This window comes from Hippocampus bargibanti, linkage group LG08 (genome assembly GCF_051943395.1).
Source record: "Hippocampus bargibanti isolate YZ-2025 linkage group LG08, ASM5194339v1, whole genome shotgun sequence".
NCBI classification, from domain to species: Eukaryota; Metazoa; Chordata; class Actinopteri; order Syngnathiformes; family Syngnathidae; genus Hippocampus; species Hippocampus bargibanti.
Genome location: NC_142741.1, coordinates 14,168,050 through 14,188,832, shown reverse-complemented (window position 1 = coordinate 14,188,832; position 20,783 = coordinate 14,168,050). Strand labels below are relative to the sequence as shown.

The 20,783-nt window shown below is 40.0% G+C and overlaps 1 protein-coding gene across 6 annotated transcripts in view; it reads left to right on the top strand.

The window, feature by feature from the left end:
- dgkg (diacylglycerol kinase, gamma) overlaps window positions 1–20,783 on the top strand; it is a 122,707-nt gene that overhangs the window by 15,637 nt on the left and 86,287 nt on the right. For 4 of the 6 annotated variants that reach the window (XM_089002817.1, XM_089002819.1, XM_089002820.1 and 1 more), the window contains 11 exons: window positions 8,649–8,799; window positions 11,813–11,875; window positions 12,642–12,893; window positions 14,268–14,420; window positions 14,762–14,811; window positions 15,055–15,129; window positions 16,300–16,419; window positions 16,497–16,614; window positions 16,700–16,788; window positions 17,660–17,776; window positions 18,786–18,884. In XM_089002817.1, the coding sequence (XP_088858943.1) occupies window positions 8,649–8,799; window positions 11,813–11,875; window positions 12,642–12,893; window positions 14,268–14,420; window positions 14,762–14,811; window positions 15,055–15,129; window positions 16,300–16,419; window positions 16,497–16,614; window positions 16,700–16,788; window positions 17,660–17,776; window positions 18,786–18,884 (1,287 nt within the window). Of the gene's footprint in view, window positions 1–5,517; window positions 5,653–8,648; window positions 8,800–11,812; window positions 11,876–12,641; window positions 12,894–14,267; window positions 14,421–14,761; window positions 14,812–15,054; window positions 15,130–16,299; window positions 16,420–16,496; window positions 16,615–16,699; window positions 16,789–17,659; window positions 17,777–18,785; window positions 18,885–20,783 lie in introns of those variants that run through there. The other 2 variants (XM_089002822.1, XM_089002821.1) reach the window with 2 other exon arrangements.

The window sequence follows — 20,783 nt, the reverse complement described above, 5'->3', positions numbered from 1 at the left end:
GTTTTTTAGTTGATGACGATGCCTGACGTGACGTCACGTCTGGAACGCCCCTGACCGAGAAAGCGACACACAATGCATTTTGGGTAGTTTGTTTGGTCTGAAAACTTCGTGTTGATCCGTGTTGATGGCGAAATTAGAAGGAAAAAACATAAATAACGCGATGATGAATCGTTGTGTGTTGCACCAAGACTACTATTTGATACTAGCTGACACCAATTCCCAGGAGACAAATCAGCCCATTTCCAATTTGGGTGCCATCTTGTGCATTTTCTGGGCGCTACATTGGAGTCCAGACACCTCAAAATGAGATGGAAGGACCTCTTTCATCGATTGCAAACATTTATGCTTTCCTCTTCAGAACTATTTGAATCATATTCATAACTGGATGAGGAACAAGAAAGCATCTTCTCTGAATCTGAAGCCATTGTTTTGATTCTCCATCAAGGCAAGACGTCCTGGCCTGACGTCACGAACAAGGGGGTGGTACCTCTGAAACTGAAACTTTCTGAGGCCATTTTGAAGTCATTTTGGGACACTAAGTCATTTTTATTGGTGTTTTGCATTTGACTAAAAATATCTGCCTGCGTGTTTTGAGTATTTTATATGCTATAAAAGGTTTTTCTGATGTCAGTTAGGAAAAAAATGGTGTCGGTTGTCCTTTAAGGGAAAATGTTATGACAAATCAACGTTTTATTTGCTGTCAACCTGCCTGTCAACCCAGTGAAGTAAACTAAATATTTTACTACTTCGTCAAATCTCCCTTCTGCACTAATATTGGATAAGTCTCACCTAGGGCCCTATTTCTGTACCAAGTACAATTTGAGTGCATAACGTAGTTTATTTTTCCATTGCCTTATTGTATTTTAGCCGACGAGCGTGGTGACAAACGGTTGTCTGGGCCGTTGAGGGTGTGCACATAGCTGACCAGATTTCCCGTTAATGGAGGCAGCTCTTCTCATTCCCTTTAAATTCAGTCCAGAAATGCAGGTCATATGGTAAACATCGGTGGGAATCCATGCAAGAGATTAGAGAGTGTGTTTCGAAAGAAGTGAAAGAAGTCCACTTACGGATGATGTTAAATTGGCCAGGGTGATCACTGAAGTGGTCGGTGAAGTGGACACTTGGAGAAGGCCTTCTTGTGCATCTGCACAATTTCCCAACAAAGAGAAGAGTGACAGTCACTGATACACTTCTAAAATAGGAACAAAAACAGAGAAATACAAGACGAAAAGACTCACACACACTTTTTGTCAGCCAAAATCCAAGCCTTTTAAACGAGACGTAACACATCAGTTGATTGACTAAGTCATGTCCCCATTAAAGGCACAGAGCTCTCTTTCATGTTAGCGTTTTATGTCATATAGATCATTGTTGATTTTTTAAAATAATTTACATATAAAATTGTGGTAGTGTTGGGGAATAGAGAAACATAGATTTGCGCTATTTCATTTCAATTGAGAATTTTGATTTGCGATACATGTATACTGATTGATGAGATTCATCAGAGTACATTTCAACTAATTTTTTAAAGGACACCGCTGGAAAAGTTGCGTCCATAATTTGTAAAATCACTTCAAATGACTTCTACTGGGTGTATTTTACAAAGATTCCACCGCATATAGCTATATTTTAAGTTTTAAGACTTGCGCTGAATATTCAGCCTTCGTCAGAGTGTCAGAGTGTTGATGACACTCTGACGAAGGCGGAAGTATACGCCGAAACATGTCAGGTATTTGAACACCTACAATACACTGTCTGTAAGAAAAGAATCTGTTTTAAATTAGATATCAAGTAGACAGGATGAACTGAATACAACTATTCAGGAAGTATTGTTTTCGAGTTGATGACGATTCCTGAGGTGACGTCACATTAGGAACGCCCCAGACCGACAAAGCGACACACAATGCATTTTGGGCACATTTTTTTCGTGTGAAAACACCGTGTTGATCGCGAAATTAGAAGCAAAACTACATAAATAACGCGATGGTGAAACGTTGTGTGTTGCACCAAGACTACCAATTGCGGTAACACCATAAAGAACGTATTAAGTTGACACAAATTCCCAGCAGACAAATCAGACCATTTCCAAAGGAGCTTGTGCACCATCTTCTGCATTTTCTGAGATGCTACATCGGAGTCCAGACGGCTCGAATTAATACGGAAGGACTTCTTTAATCGATTGCAAACATTTATGCTTTCCTCTTCAGAACTATTTGAATTATATTCATAACTGGATGAGTAACAAGAAAGCATGTTCCTCCGAATCTGAACTCTCTAAAGCCATTGTTTTGATTCCGGAGCATGGCATTTTGTGGAGGAGTAACTGGCGTGACGTCACGAATAAGGGGGCGGGACTTTCTGAATCTCATCCTTTCCGAGTGCATTTTGTGGCAGTTTTGGGACACTTTAAGTCATTTTTATTGGTGTTTTGCATTTGACTAAAAATATCAGCCTGCGTGTTTTGGGTATTTTGGATGCTATAATTTTTTTTTTCTGATGTCAGTTAGGAAAAAAAGAAATGGTGTTGGTTGTCCTTTAAGGTACCATTTCTTTTGTGGAATGTGTTAAATCCGCTTGTCTCGTGAAAACCCAGATCGGCAGCGTTTTTAGAGGAATTCCCAATTTGATTAACATAGTGAATGATAAATGGGGTTCACATATACTGAAGTGATTGATCTACACCACACGGTGCCCAAAGTGTTTTCTGAAGCCTGAGATTTCAAAGCTATCAATTGAACCGCAAAGTACGCTGACATGTATTGCCTGACACGTCGAACCCAAGGTTGTGTTCAGTGCCATAAATCATGACGAGCTAATAAAACTGACTTCCTGTGTAGCGAGCAGTGAGCTAGCAAGCTCTTTCCACGGATGTCAAGGGTGCGTCCTTTTGCCGATTAAAACTTAGCACATGTGCTGAAGCTATGCACAGTAAATTAAAACAGCATTGGCCATCAACAGCAGCTCTTTTCGGAATGACAATGACTTAAAAAAAGTAATATGATATTCTAAGAGTCGCTCCAAGGCAGACAATTTTGATTCTCTGAGCTCTGACTGTTTTTTTTCCAAAACCAAATCACAGTTCGATTCGTCATCGAATCGGGGAAAGACTTGGGCTTCTTTTTTTTCAAATTCAGTCAAAGTCAGCTTTATTGTCAAATATGCTTATATGCATGACATACAGCACAGATGAAATTAATGGAGAGAGAGGAGCCGCTGCGTGTGCACGCGCCACCATCTTGGAGAGAAAAAAAAAGTGATTCTGATTCTCAATTACTGTCTTGCGTGTAAAATATAAGGAGACTAATAAACAAATGAGTCTTTTTTCATAACGCGAACCCTATTGACCTGGAAAGTGTTTGACAAAACACATGGAAGCTTTCATTTACCCGCTGTGGTATCGAGATGATTAGTCATTGCCATGTGGTCAAATGATCCACTCAACCAGCAGAAATGTACCGGTACATATCATTTAGACAGACAACATCCCATTTTTCCTTCAGTTTGACTGTCCGAGATGAGCTCTAGTAGATACATTGTACCCTCTCCAAATGCAAACTATGCAAACTTTTCACAGCCGTCTATCTTTGGCAGCAATGTCGGTCACGTAGCACCAGGAACTGTGAATTTATTTGAATACGTATTCACAACCTAAACATGCATGACTGAAACAGGCAAACACTTAGAGTGGGTTTGACATTTTTGTTACATGTCTTTTTTTTTTTGGGGGGGGGGGGGGGTGATGTTTAACTGCCGTATGAATGGTATATTTTCAAACTTTTTCCATGTAAATGGCGCACCGGACTATAAGACACACCTTGAATGAATGAAAAAAAAAAAATATATATATATATATATATATATATATATATATATATATATATATATATATATATATATATATATATATATATATATATATATATATATATATATATATATAAGCTTTTCAAATATAAGGCAACCCCCATTATAAGGCGCTACAGTAGAGCAGCAATGGGGTTATGCACTACTTCTTCTAAAAGGGGGGTGGAGGGGGAATAGAGTCGGTGGCTGCTGACAGTCGTTGCGAGACCGGTTGTGGCTCAATGTTACTTCATCTATAAGGCGCCCCAAAAGGTCATCTTTTGAAGAAAATCATGGCTTTTGGGTGTGCCTTAAACACGGGAAAATATGGTACTGAATGTCACATTCACTTTCAAGACATTTAGTTGAAGTACACTGAAAAAGGGCACTAATGTATATTAACTAAAATACACTCTTACATGACAGGTAAACTTAATTTGACTTTTCTACATTTTTAAATGAATTCTTCAGGCTGTTCATTGTTTTGCGAGAAGTATGCTAGCACAAGTGACTCTTCGATTATAATATCGACTATTCCAGAGATTACTCGGAGATTCGAAACGGGCAAACCGACATCTCACTGATGTCACTGTCAAATTTCCACCCAGGGAGGTTGTGAATAGACTTCGAGAAGATCATCAGTTGTTGATTTGAAGCAAGACAACTTTATTTAACTAGCCCAAGGGTACCCATTACGTCAACCGTTCAATCGCGCGCTGGTCCTAAATTGATTGCAAGGAGTGTAGAGGAGAAAAAAACAAACAACCATTTGTGTGTATTTTTCTTTGTAAGTTTTGAATGTACACTGTACCCGGTGCAGTCCACCGTAATTATCCTACCAGTTTCATTTTCAAGTAGTTAAAAATAAAACAACAAATAAACAAAATCTAGGCCTACAGTGGCGCATGACCTGGTCAGTAAAGCTATTTGCACTCAGCAGTTTACAATTGCTGCTTGTGCTATATTTTTTAATTATTATCAGTATTCTCATTCAGAGTTTGTTTCATGTATGATTCACTGAGGGCACAGTTAAAGAATAGGAACCTAGAGGGCCGATGGAACCACTTTAAAACAGTACTTGTGAGCTATGAATAGTTAACAAGCTGCAAAAGTGCATCTCAGCTGTCATCATGGAAATATAAAATGAAAAAAATAAATTAAACAGTTATATTAATTTAGGGATTTGTACTTTAACGTTGTTTTCCATTTAACTTCACCATTTTTTGGATTTTTTTTTCAAAATCGCTGAATTTCAGCCGTGAGGCTCAGTCTCACCATGGATTGCGCAATGACTATGCTAACTGTGCTGGCTTGCTCTGCAGTGAGACCGCATTGCTGTCCCTCTGCATATCGCTATTAGTGTTTAAACACTTTTAGTGTATAAACTAATTTTGTACAGTTTAGCTGGTGTATATAATGTAGAGTCACTTTACATTATAAACTCTGTGCTACAGTGTTTATTTTATTGTATTTTTATCAAAACTGTGTGCGTAAGTGAGGCACACAGTTCTCCTGCGTCATGACAGGGGGCGCTGGTGATTTCAGAGATTTTTCTTGTGCCTCCTCGGCTGCAGAATAATAGAATTAGTGAGAGCAAGCGACATTAAACGGTTACCAAGTTAAGTGCAACCATCCAGTCATTTTTTTCGTGTTGCTTGGCCTTATTTTCAGAATGGAGGATTACATATCTCAATTGAAAGAAATAGAGAGACTTTTAAAACTGAAGAAAGATAAGGAAGGCTTCTACAAAGAAGGTATAGATGCCTTTCTTCAGAAGGAGCGGCGCACGGACTTCATTTATAAGTAAAGGTATGACGATAATGTTTTTTTTAATTCTTTTTTTCTAAGCTACAGTTTATATAAAGAATGCGGACATGACATTTTAAACAAAACATGTTAACTGTTGCCAATCAAATGGTGGATAAGCTATTCTATAGAGTTCATATGTTTGTAAATCTGACTGTGATGACGTCAGTGCCTCACCAGCCATGAACTTTACCGCACGTCACTGAATTCTCAGGCCACTGTGTCAAGCTGTTGATCAAGTCGATCTTCTGTCCAATAAGTTTGGGCTCCCCTGATTCAAACACGTTTCATCTAGAGAACAACTCAATATGGTGCACAATTTCAATTGGAATGAAAACAACACACAGGCCAAAAATGTAAATTGAGACAATTTCTACAACCTTGTTTTTTGGCGATTCATCTATGGGGAAATAATATATACAATAAAATCACCGCAGATTCTATCATTTCTACTGTTGCAGCTATGTATGTGGTGTGGACTTATCGTACGATGCACGGCAGATTAAAATCTGCTAGTGGGTATTACCAAAAAAGGAGAGAAGAGTGGCGGTGGTGGTCTCTTTGGGAGCTGGCGGGGTTAAACCAACAGCAGCATGTTGGGGGGAAGATGTTTTGTGAATGACGGGGGTCTAAACCCATCGTACAACCGCTTGTTTCCATTCCAAAACCAAAAGTGAACAACCTGATCCACTTTCCTTGTTTGGTGTGCAGCGGATGGTTCCTTTGATGTTTTGATGGAAATTATCATAGAACTCATGGAATAATATTTAAAATCAGACACCCACATTGTTTCCTTCTCTTTAGAGTCTATGTAACACTGCAGGACTTTTACTTATGATTTAAAGGACAACCGACGTCACTTTTTTGTTTTTTAACTGACACCAGAAAAACGTTTTATAGCATCTAAAATACCCAAAACACGCAGTATGATATTTTTAGTCAAATGCAAAAGACCAATAAAAATGACTTAAAGTGTCCAAAATCTGCAAAAAAATTGAGCTGCGAATTGAGCATTTTCAGAAACTCCCGTCCCCAGTTCGTGACGTCACGCCAAGACGTCTTACATTGCTAGTGAATCAAAACAATTGCTTCAAATTCAGAGAATATGCTTTCTTGTTACACATCCAGTTATGAACATGGTTCAAATAGTTCTGGAGAGGAAAGCATACCTGTTTGCAATTCATTAAAGAATTTATTTGTGCCATTTTGAGGCAACACTGGGGAAAATCTCTCACCCAAAAAAAGAGGCACAAAATGGCGACATCCTGTGGCCACCTCCGTTTACACAGGCTGATAAATTCCTTATATGGCACTTGGATACCCTCTTCTGGCCTTCTGGCGGCTTTTGGGTGCAACACGAGGTCCCCAGACCAAACAAGTACAGCAAAATACATTGACGTGATGGAAGGACCGCTACAATGCGTCTTTTTTTACAGTCAAGGGGGGTCCTTTAGTGACGTCACATACGGACTCGTCACCAACTCAAAAACAAGATTTCTTGAATATTCAGCGCGAGTCTTAAAACGTAAAATAAAATACGCTTAGTAGAAGTCATTTGAAGCCATTTTACAAATTATGGACACAACTTGGACGAAGATGTCAGTTGTCCTTTAAATTTGCTTTATTCTCAAGATTGCTATTTAATTTGCTATCCCCGTTTAAAAGAAATTTAAACTACAATACTGCTCTACATTATTTGTAGCGAATGTCACAATTCAGAGCTGTTTAAATTTAAATATTGTAAAACACGAGACACATTTTAAATACTCATTCAGTTACTTTTATCTCGCAGCTTGTGTGCATTCTTCTGGATTAGTCAATTTATTTTACAACAATGCCCATGAACATCCCTGCTTGGATTTGGAGTTTTTGGGAGGTATATATTCATAAAATATGTATTGAGCAGACCAGCTGGTTTACCCTTTATTGTGAGAAATGACATAATCTTGAATCATTTTGCCTTCCTTTCTCTTGCTTGTTGTCTTTTATGTGGCTGCTCATACAAAACAGCATTTGGGTGTGACCATATTCAGTGGGTTGCATGTACATTGGCTCTCAACATTCACAATATTTTTCTCAACGTCACCTGACAGCAGTGAGTGGCAGCAGGGGGGAATGCTCGATTGGCCAAATATAAGCAACAATTGACTGTGCATTATTAAGTCGTGTGAAGTTAATGCGCCACCGTGTCAAGTCAGACAACAATTCTTCAACCATTTGACACATATTCTATTTGTTTAAGATATTCATCGTGCGTTAGGGGTAATTTTTACTTACTCTCCACTTTTTGTGTGCTACTGGGTCATTATTGTAATTTGTTGTTTCTCACACAAGTTCATGCATCACTCTCAAACAATGTACACTGAATTGACAAAAGCATTTGGACAGACACCACCTATAGGAAATAAAAAGCGCAAAAAATATAATGGGCCTCAGAGATTGCACTCATACAACCGATGAAAATACATATTGGCACGCATCCATTTATACAGAAGATGACAAGTGCAACAAGTTATGGTGCAAGTGAGTGGACTTAAACATTTCCTTGAGGAACTCGAGTCACAAGCTACTGTATTTGGATAAAAGTCACTCCACCAATAAAAAATTAAATTTGCAGAAAATATATCAATGGAATGAATTGACTTAAACCGTTTTCCTAAAGAAGTGACCAAATCCAAACCGTGATTGTTATTCAAGAGGTGCATCCTCATGTTTGTGTCCATTCAGTATACTGTACTTGTAAATAGGTACATTTAACAGTGTGTTTGGTATCAATACATTTCCAGAATCTCTGCCTGGCATGAATTGCTCATTGTCTTGCTATTATTTCATTCGTTCAATTGCTTTTTTTCACAGAGGCGAGGACCAAAATATATTTTAATTCATATGTATTATTATTATTATTATTATTATTATTATTATTATTATTATTATTATTATTATTATTCAAGAACATTAAGTTTTCCATGATTGAAGAAAAACATATTCCCTTCATGCAGCCAATCGACTATGAGGGCTTTCGTCTCTTCATGGCCACCTACCTGGAGAATGACATCCCAGAAGAGCTGTGTCAGCACCTCTTCACCTCTTTCAAGAGCAAGACGGGAGGTGCCTCGCCTGACCATTGTCGAGCAGCAGGAAACTTACTGGGTGAGCCATTTTTTTACATTTATTCTAGTCATTCTTCATACAGTATACAATGCAACATTTGAACACATAACCCTCAAACTGGCCCTTTGTTACTTTAAAAGGATCTTCCAAATGTCCATCACATTGTTGAGTAAAAGAAATATCCTTTAGTACAATACTCTCAAACAAAGAAATATATATACAGTCGTTATTAATTGAATGCCTCACACCACAGTAGTGGTTAGCACGTCTGCTGCACGGCTTTAAAAGACAACAACACCATTTTTTTTTCTTTCCTAACTGACATCAGAAAAACATTTTATACCATCTTATATACCCAAAACACACAGGCTGATATTTTTAGTCAAATGCAAAACACCAATAAATGACTTAAAGTGTCCTCAGACAGTTTCGGAAAGTTTCAGTTTCAGAAGGTCCCGCCCCCTTGTTCGTGACGTCACGCAGGACGTCTTGCCCTGCTCGAGAATCAAAACAATGGCTTCAGATTCGGAGAACATGCTTTCTTCTTACTCATCCAGTTATGAATATGATTCAAATAGTTCTGAAGAGGAAAGCATAAATGTTTGCAATCGATTAAAGAAGTCTTTCCGTCTCATTTTGAGGCATCTGGACTCCAATGTAGCGCCCAGAAAATGCTCAAGATGGCGCCCAAGCTCCGTTGGAAATGGGCTGATTTGTCTGCCGGGATATTTGTGTCAACTAGTATCAAATAGTAGTCTTGGTGCAACACACAATGATTCACCATTGTGTTATTTATGTTTCTTCCTTCTAATTTCGCCATCAACACGGATCAACACGAAGTTTTCAGACCAAACAAAATACCCAAAATGTATTGTGTGTCGCTTTCTCGGTCAGGTTCCCTACGGTTCCCTACATTGTTCATCACTGGAGAACGTATGTCCCAAATATCCCATGGGAAAAGGTTTGGACCCTCCCATATAAATTTTTCATCACAAACAAACAAAGAGAAATAACCTACAAACTTTTGCACCGTTGCTATCCTGTTAAACATAAGATACAGTCCTGACAGGATATATCTTGTACATTTTGTGAAGCTGAGCCTGAGACTGCAACTCACCTCTTCTGGGCTTGTCCCGAAACTACTCGCTTCTGGAAGCACTTTGTAAAATATGTTCAATGTAAAATCACTTCTCCGTTCATATTTCATTACAAAAACATGCTGTTTGGATATTCCAACAAGACCAACGATAAATATTTTATTATTAATTTATTAGTTTTTCTTGCCAAACATCATATTCATAAATCAAAATTTTGTGGGAGGAAACCCGTATTTGTAATATTTCAAAATGAAATGAAACTATATCAGAAAACAATTCAACCACCTGCCGACCCAAACGCGATCAAAACACATGATTTGTTGATGAAATATGACATAGGATGATGTGCTTGCCGATTCATCTGGTGTTCCCCCCTCTCTTTTTTGTCAATTTCACTATGTTGTGCAGACTCAATGAAATGTTAAAACCCCTGGCACCCCCCCCCCCCTCTCTCTCTCTCTCTTCTATGTTTTTCTTCTCTCCTCTTTTTCCTTTTTGTATAATGAAATACTGTCCGGAACTCTTATTTCCTGTGCGATCAGGTACTGTCTCTTACGATTATGTCACCTAATGTATATTACTGTCTCTTACGCGATTATGTCACCTAATGTAAATATTAGGTATGCAGAAAGATTTGCTGAGACACACCTCTGATTTACTTCTAGAAGCTCCACGAGCTATTCAAAACCAATGGTTTTGTTTACTTTTGTTGTGTTTTGGTTGCAGTGTTGTTTGTTTGTTTCTATTACTTTGTATGTTTGCAATCCATTTCGATTAAAAACAATTAACTCCACAGAGTAGGTCATTCACCATTTGATTGGCAACAGTTAACGTGTTATGTTTAAAATGTCATGTCAGCATTCTTTATATACTGTATACAAAATGTAGCATAGAAAAAAAGAATTTAAAAAACGTTATTATCGTGTTACCTTTACTTATAAATGAAGTCCAAGTCTCTCTGTCTCAATGCAGATCACTGCACCTTGATCAGTACTGTTCCGACTGTATGTATTCAGTCTTTTGTGCTGAGAATGACCACTCCACTGATGCTGTAGTAGCTGGAACAGTGAGCACGAGCTGGAGCAACTTTGTCGCTTCAGGAATAGTTTCAATGAGATCCTTCTTGGCCAAAAAGCTGAGAAACTGTCCAGGAGATTTACATTCATCCCTCACCGTTTGTGAGCTATACAGTCTGGTGTTAGTCTTCCTTTATTATCTCCTGCTTCGATTGAAAGTCCAGTTTCGAAGATTCTTTCAATTTAGATATGTAATCCACCATTCTGAAAATAAGGCCAAGCAACACGAAAAAATGACTGGATGGTTGCACTTAACTTGCTAACTGTTTACTGTAGCTTGCTGTCACTAATTCTATTATTCTGCAGCCGAGGAGTCGCAAGAAGAATCTCTAATCACCAGCGCTCCCTGTCATGAGGCAGGAGAATTGTGTGCCTCATCTATGCACAGAGTTTTGATAAAAATAAAATAAACACTGTAGTACAGTGTTTCTAATGTACAGTGACTGTACATTATATACACCAGCTAAACTGTAGAAATTTAGTTCATATACTAAAAGTTTTTGAACACTTTCATCGCAATATGCAGAGGGACAGCAATGCGGTCTCACTGCAGAGCAAGCCAGCACAGTTCGCATAGTCATTGCGCAATCCATGGTGAGGCTCAGCTGGCTGCTGCCTCACTGCTCGTCTGCACTGAGTATTTGAACGGTAAATGTGAAAACTCAGCGATTTGGAAAAAAAAATAAAAAAATGGTGAAGTTAAATGGAAAAGAACGTTAAAGTACAAATCACTAAATAAATATAACTGTTTAATTTATTTAGTCATTTGATATTTCCATGGACAGGTGAGGCACAGGAAAATGTCAAGCACTGGAACACAAACGAATAATCCTGAATCAGTGTTGTCTTATTGCTGTTCAATGTCTTTCCTTCTCAAAGAGTCCTGCTCCATTGATGCTGGTATCTCTATTCACACAGAGGTGGCCTGTGCACCCATCACAGGTACTCGTGGGCCTGCCTTGACGGGTTGGCTGTTGCCGCTTCTATTTCCCGAACCAACAATACTGCTTGTTGTTTTGAGGGGTGTTTTTTTTTCGTTTGTTTGTTTAATGTTGTGGAATCTATTTGTTTGGTCTAGTGTTGTAACGCCACATGTCTCCCGAATGAGTTTCTTGTCTTTGCAATTTCATTGTGTTGTGTTACTTTGCTTCATTGTGTTATGTTCCTTGTATGTGTTATCAAAGAAACCTCTCGAGTCCTACACCCCAAATGTGTTCAGTGACCATCAATGGATTATCACTACATATAGGTATAGAGTATATATATTTTGTATCAGAGTCAATGTGCCTATGTTTAAAAAAACACTTTTGTTTCTACATCTTATTGGAGTTAACTCAATTTTACACAACCATTGATAATTTACTTATGACTGGCTTTCACCAATCCTTTATCTTTGTGTTACACCAAAGGCTCTCATTCATACACAAACACAACTAGAATCAATCACACACACACATACGCACGCACACACACACACACACACACACACACACACACACACACACACACACACACGCACACACACACACACGCGCACACACACACACATACACACACACACACACACACACACACACACACACACACACACACACACACACACACACACACACACACACACACACACACATACACAGACACACATACACACATTTGAAAGGTTCCACTTTTTATTCCATCTTAAAGTATCTCTTCTTTTGTGTCCAAGGCATGAATGGTAAGAGCATCTTGTCGGCAATGGGTCGACACACACCAGAGCTTGCCTGTGGAACTGGGCCCACCACCTCTCCCTGTTCGTCTGGCTCCTCCTCGCAGCGGTCCAGAACCGGGGCCCACTCACCCGGGGGTCCTCACCGCTCTCCGTGCATCCAGGTCAAGCCCTCTCAGAGCAGCAATAATACCTTGACCCTCAATGCCGGCCGGGCTCAGTCGCCAGTGTCACCCCTGAAACGCTCACAAGGTTAGCCAGGCAATTTATCTTGAGATTCTTAGCCAATTTTTAGAGCACCTGCCTCAGTGATTGTTTAAAATTGTGTTTCCATTGATATTTATTATTTTATCCACTTCTGCATTAAAATGTACGACAACCATCCTTGAGAAACACTTTTCAATATGTGGTGCGTCCATTGTTTAAAGCTGTTTACCGCCATTCTGAGATGAAGTCTAATGTCACACGTCACATAGAACCAAGACAGTGAAAGTCTGTGTATTGAAACCAGGCACATAGCATGCCCTGAATTCATGCTAACAAAGAATCTAAGACTATATCCAATGAACATCATCTTTGTGGCCGTATTTGAAATAATAATATATATATATATATATATATATATATATATATATATATATATATATATATATATATATATATATATATATATATATATATATATATATATATATATATATATAATAATTTAAAATATGGTCATAACTTGATTTTTGACCATAATTTGCTCCAGAATGTTGTACGAAAAGCGATTTTTTTTCTTCGAAATCTGAAACACTTTATTAGCCAATTATTAGTAGCGACTACACTATGCCAAATTGCCCCCAACCCCCGCCCCCCAAAAAAGTGTCAGTTTTGCTTGAATCACATCAAACAAGTGTGAACGTTACGCAAGGAAGCGTCACTGCCCCATGTCAGGAAGCCGAGAGGAGTCGAGTGGCATTTTAAGGTTTGGTGAGTTTGGTTGAAAACCAATTTTTTGTTGTGTTCCTCGGCATAAAAAAAATCTCGAATTTTCTGGTGGAAAAACGATTTGGGCGAGATCAGTGACGTTTGAAACCTAAGCTTGATTTTATTTCAGTGATGCGGTGACTAACACAAACGGTGCAGCAAAATTCTAAAATAGAGTCCATTCATCCATCCATTTTCGGGCACGAGGCGGGGGACACCCTGAATTGGTTGTCAGCCAATTGTAGGGCACACAGACAAACAACCAGTCACTCTCACACTCACACTCACACCTAGGGACAATTTAGAGTGTTCAATCAGTCTGCCAGGCATGTTTTTGGAACTTGGGAGGAAACCGGAGGACCCAGAGAAAACCCACGTGGGCTCGGGGAGAACATTCAAACTCCACACAGGGAGGCCCGACCAGGCGTTGAACTCACAACCTTTGCGCTATAAATTTGCCGTGCTAAAAACTCGAGTACTGGGCCGCCCAAAAGAAAGACTTCAAAATAATATTTTTTATACACATGTAATGAGATCCAATACAAGAGTTGCATGAAAAATGCACAATATTAATAATACGATTGCATAACTGCGCTACGTTCGACATATTGTTTGACACATGGATTGATCTCAAAAGAAATTGTGCATTTACAGAGAAAAGCCACTCAGAGAAGCAATTTTTGCTGCGGGGCAGCCCATCGTCGCACAAAAGATCACCCAAATCAGTGCCGCAGGTGGTCTTCCTGAAGGATATCGTCTGCTACCTTTCCCTGCTGGAGCGCGGCACGCCGGAGGACAAGCTGGAGTGTGAGTGACAAGCAGGGGGGACCCGGACGTGGGCAGGCTAAACAAGTGCCAGGGAGCATCCCTTCCTTCCCCTATCCTGCAGTTGAATTTAAGGATGAGTATAGTAGTTGTGAGCATTATAACGAATTACTGAACAGTTCCTTTAACAAATCAGGTTTCAATTAATTCTCTGAGGGCCACTAAACTGGCTCACAATAACATGATGCTCGTGTTCATGCCTCACTTAAGTTGGGCGCAAATTGAAGGAATTAATCTCCACTCAGTGGAGATAATGTTTCTTCTCGTGATCAATATTTCTGATCACTTGGGGAAAACGAGCTTTCTCTACATTTTCCTTCCAGTCATGTTCCGGATATACGACACGGACGGCAACGGCGTCTTGGACAGTTCGGTGAGCTATTCTTTCCATCCTTGCCCATTGAACTAAGAATAGACACTGGTTGGCAGGCATCATGTTGACATTAAGATCGTTTGTAATAGTCAGTCTGTATTAATGCTTCCCAGGTTCCGAGGCATAAACACAACATTGCTGCTAGTATGGAAATCGTAGCGTCTTTACATTATGTTTGGATGTGAGAGGTTGTGATCTATGTTCTACAATGCCCTGTTTTGTCCTATTTGGGCTCTTTGGTAGGAGCTGGACCGCATCATTAATCAGATGGTACACGTTGCCGAGTATCTGGAGTGGGATTCGACCGAGTTACAGCCGGTGAGCAGCAGAGCACACAAATTCATTGCCATGTTAAATAACTACCCAAGTGGGATTGATTATGCCGGTGTACTCAATGAGGTGTCTTGTAAAATGGAACTCTCCAAATGGAGCATATATATCACAATTCTGTCATACTCAATGATTTCCAAGTCATTTGATATGCAAGTAGAAACGGTCATGAAAAATTTTGCATCTTTATGGCCAATGTTTGAGGTGAAGAAGCTTGTCCAGGCAGGCTGGAACGGCTGGAGAAATATCTCAGGTGTGATGTGTGACACAAGGGTTTCAGCGAGGATGAAAAGAAAGACGTATAAAACGGTGGTGAGACAAGTCATGTTGTTTGGATTGGAGACAGTGCCACTGAAGAAAAGACACGAAGCAGAGCTGGAGGTAGCAGAGATGAAGATGTTGAGGTTTTCTTTGGGAGTGACCAGGTTGGATAGGATCAGGAATGACTACATCAAAGGGACAACTCATATGAGAGGCTTTAGAGAGAAAGTCAGAGAGGCCAGACTGAGATGGTTTGGACATGGACCGAAGAGAGAGAGTGACTATATCGGGAGAAGGATGCTGAGCCTAGAACTGCCAGGCAGGAGACAGAGAGGAAGACCAAAGAGCGGGTTTATGGATGTTGTCAAAGAGGACATGGAGGTCGCTGGTGTGAGAGAGGAGTATGCAAAAAAACAGGGTTCGATGGAGGACACTGATTCGCTGTGGCGACCCCTGAAGGGAAAAGCCGAAAGGAAAATAAGAAGTTTTAATTTTAACATTCCTCTCTGTGACGTGTCAACACACATTTTAACACTAAATGTGTTATCGATGCAATCAAATCCCATATTTTCTGCTGTTTTATTCATAACATGGGTCAAATGAGTCTCTGACATGTCTTAAGCTGGACATCTATGAGGTTCGTCATTGGCCTTAAAGATCAATTTGAAAAATGACAATGACGTTTTTTTATCACTCCAACTGTCTTCTGAACTCAATGAAATGGCATTAAAGATTACATTGATGTATTATAAACAACAACACATCCACGGGTCCAGTGCCAACAATTGTGTGTATTTATTTTAATGCAAATCGCACTATTTATTGACATACAAATCTCTACTTAGCCTAAAATGAGGTTGAAAGTATGCCTCAGTTCTTCTGCCTATGCCGCCATAGATTTTGAAGGAAATGATGGAGGAGATCGACTACGATCGAGATGGCACTGTGACCCTGGAAGAGTGGATACGAGGAGGCTTGACCACCATCCCTTTACTGGTTCTGCTCGGCATGGACACGGTGAGTCTGCAGTTCTCTGGCTCACCGGAAAAACATATCAATTTTCTTCACTTTGTCATTTTGATGCTGCCCACTAGAATGTTCAGGAGGACGGCCAGCATGTGTGGCGTCTAAAGCACTTCAACAAACCGGCCTACTGTAACTTTTGTCACACCATGCTACTGGGTGTGCGTAAGCAGGGCCTCTGCTGCTCCTGTGAGTGGGTCGTCATAACTATGCTAATATACACTTATCTTACACATATTTTATCACTAACAAGTGTGTTGTTTATTTTGGATAGTATGCAAGTACACGGTGCATGAGCGCTGTGTGTCCAAAGACATCGCCGCTTGCATCAGCACCTACGCCAAGTCTCGCAGGCACACCAACGTAAGTGCATGTGCATATATTACGCTCGAACAAGTCAATGTAATTCATCATATACCTTTTCAGACTGTTAATAAAGGTGCCAGAGTACTGTGGGTGGCATAAAAGTAATTAACAACTAAAACGGTAACACAAATTTATTTGGGGGTCGTCATGCTATATTCCAAATTATTCTCGGTCTTTTTTTAGAATCTTCCACAAAAATTCCAAAATTCCTCCCGTGGCATTTTTTGGTGAGAAAAAAGTGATTGTTTGTTGTTGTTGTTGTTCAGAATCAGAATCAGAGGGCCTTTAATTGTCACACAATGGGGAAATTTGCTCCAGCAACAAGATTGAAAGGAGTGAGTGTAGGCAGGGTCGAAAAGAAAAAAAAAGTATTGCATGTACAAAAAAATGACAGAAGACTTAACTGTACAACTGCCCAAAATATTTCATGAAAAGAACTGTACATAGTGCTAAGTATAAAAATACAGTTTAATACAGTATGTTGTTAATGTTTCTAGAGAGACGATGTCAAGAGAGAGTAATTATACTTTTAAGGAACTTGCTGGGAACCAAACCCTCTTCCTCAAGATGTCCGTATAAAGTTATGCAATCTAATGTTATCAAAATTCACCATTCAAGACATTCACCATGTTTTCTTAATTGCTCTGCTTTCGTTGAATGATACACAAGGGTTGATTCATGAGTGCTTTCACTGGAGAAGCTCAATCTGGCTCCATCCGGAATTATGTATGTGTGATGTCTTGTGGAATCAGTAGTGTGTGTGTGTGTGCGTGTGTGCGTGAGTGTGTGTGCGTGTGTGTGTGTGTGTGTGTGTGTGTGTGTGTGTGTGTGTGTGTGTGTGTGTGTGTGTGTGTGTGTGTCTTTGTAGGCTATGCAGCATGTATGGATGGAGGGAAACTCCCCGACCAAATGTGACCGATGCCACCGGAGCATCAAATGTTACCAAGGCCTGACCGGCCTCCACTGTATGTGGTGCCAGATAACTGTGAGTCAGGATGGAAACTTTGATTTCACAGTACAGCCCCTACCATTCAAATAGTGAAAATCAATGACTAATTAATGCCCCCTAAATGTTAATAATAATAATAATAATAATAATAATAATAATAATAATAATAATAATAATAATAATAATAATAATAATAATAATAATAATACATTTCATTTCAAAACTCTCAAGGACACTTTACAGTCACGGGATTTTTTGTGTGTGGGTGAGTGGCGGCAGCCATTCACGCCAGCGTTCACTCTATGACTATGGGATTTTTTTTTTATAAGGACCTCTCATATAGACAAAAGCTTTTTTTTCAATGTGGTCTCCCAGCACTGTCACACACTTTTCCCATCTGTACACAGCTTTCATATTCCCTCTTTGGACTGATGTCTCAGCCATTTGTTCGCAACACTTTTAACTTCATCTTGACTTTCAAACTTGGTGCCTCTCGTGAATGCTTTGAAAGGTTTGTGAACGCAAGCCACAGGATCAGCACTCCTTGAAACACAATTTTAAGGTTCTTGCAAATATGGCACCCGCCACTTTTAAGATATAACCTGGCTCTCATCAGGTCGAAAATGTATTGTAAATAAGCAATTTACAACAAATAAAAATGCGTGGACACACGTTTTCGTACTTTTTGTGCTGTTTACATGCAATACAACTGATATCCACTAGATGCCCTCCCCGGTTTGCTTTTACATCATGGATGTTTTCTAAAGCAGATAACCAACGCCACCTCAGTCTTTTTTCTTAAAACTGTTCTAAAATATGAAGACCCTGTTATTTATTGTACTTAGTACTCGAAGCTTCCGTTTTCCCAAACACTGTAGCCTCCATCATTCTCCGTAATATGCATCTTAGGTTAGGTAAAGCCCCAAAATTCTCCATATGTGTTTTTGTGAACGCGCAACCCTGATGAGGGGAAGTACGATAGATAATGTGCACATATATGTACTGTATTATCACGTCTGTTTGTGTGACTTGCTGTCCTCCACAGCTTCACAATAAATGTGCATCCCATGTAAAGCCAGAGTGTGACGGTGGAGCCTTGAGGGACCACACTCTGCTACCCTCCTACATTTGTCCCATCGTCTTGGTGAGTCATAGACTACGCTTCTTATTTATGTGTAAGCTCTCATTCGTACAGGAGTGGTCCATCGATGAGAAGGTTTCTTCAGCCGTCATCTGTACAAAAGTGAAGGTTTCGGACGTTTCGCCTCCTATCCAAGAGGCTTCGTCAGCGAACTAAAGTCTGACTGGTCGTATCGGCCCTATTTATATATCCCTAATGTCCAGACATGGTGGCGCCGGACACAGCTATGATAGGTCCCTACTCTCAGGTTGGGGGGGCAGAGGACCCCTCCCTGTGGCCCCACTGATTGTTCCTACATTCCTGACTAACGACTGGCCTATTACCCCCACTCCCCCCGGTATCACCTCATCAGCATAACGACCCTCATCAGCATTACGAAAGTTGCCTAACCTGTTTTGCCTAAGCAGGCTATTGTATGAACGATCCAAATTGAACCTCACCCCACCCGACCGGTTTAATGAAGGATTTTGTTGTTTTATAAGAATCGCTTCTTTTACCCCCCTTTCAAACCATCTATGTTCTTTCGCTAAGATTTTAACCTCATTGTCGTCAAATGAGTGGTTGCTAGCTTTTAGCAAATTGCTAGCTTTTAGCAAGTCGTTAGTCAGGAATGTAGGGACAATCAGTGGGGCCACAGGGAGGGGTCCTCTGCCCCCCCAACCTGAGAGTAGGGACCTATCATAGCTGTGTCCGGCGCCACCACGTCTGGACATTAGGGATATATAAATAGGGCCGATACGACCAGTCAGACTTTAGTTCGCTGACGAAGCCTCTTGGATAGGAGGCGAAACGTCCGAAACCTTCACTTTTGTACAGATGACGGCTGAAGAAACCTTCTCATCGATACACTTCTTATTGTATCACATGACAGTAGAGACTACAGTACATTGTTGTACAGTGATAACTCTACTTACAAACGCCTCTTCATCCAAAAATTTCAAGTTACGAAACGCCTCAATGGGTCTATATTGTCTCTGTTATGAAAGAAATTCAATGATGTGAAAGTTAAAAATGTTATATATTATGGTCACGAATTGCCCTAAATTTGTATGGGCAGCTGCTGGAGCCTATCCCAGCCATCTTCGGGCACTAGGCGGGGGACAACCTGAATTGGTTGCCAGTCAATCGCACGGCACACAAAGACAAACAACAACCACTCTCACACTCACACCAAGGGACAATTTGGAATGAACATTCTGCCTGCCATGCATGTTTATGGAATGTGGGAGGAAACCGGAGGACCCGGAGAAAACCCACGTGTTCCCGGGGAGAACATGCAAACTCCACACAGGGAGGGCCGGAACAGGATGCGAACCAGCGACCTCTGCAATGTGAAGCCGCCGTGCAAACCACTCAACTACCCGGCCACCCTTAATTGTTAGTTATTCATTAATTTGTTGTTCACTCTATATGTAATTTGGTGAGGTGTTTAAAAAATGGCAAAAAATGAGTTTGACACATGAGGTGTAGATAGATAAAAAGTTGTTAAAATGTTGATGCATGTTTCTATGCAGCGTCCTCGTAAGGAAGGTGAATCATCCAGAAAAAGTGTTCACCAGTCGGTCGATTGCTTGTTATGCTGATGTTTGTCTTGGACATTTTTGAAGGATTGTTCAAAGCAAACTTCCATGGATCAGTTCTTGACAAAATGCCACACAATAACCACTTCTGGGGGCTAAAGGTGGTAAGAACAACGAGGGTGCAGTTCAAAGTTAAATGACCATACTTTTTGTTCTTTATATTTGTCTTTACATTTTGCCCAACAGTCATTTATTGTGCAATAACTTAATTTTTACATATACGTTAGATGTACCTTTATTCGTCTCGCAGTGGAGAAATTTAAATTTCACAGCAACAAAGTTGTGAAAGGAAGAGGAAAGGAAAGAAAGAAGTAGAAAACCA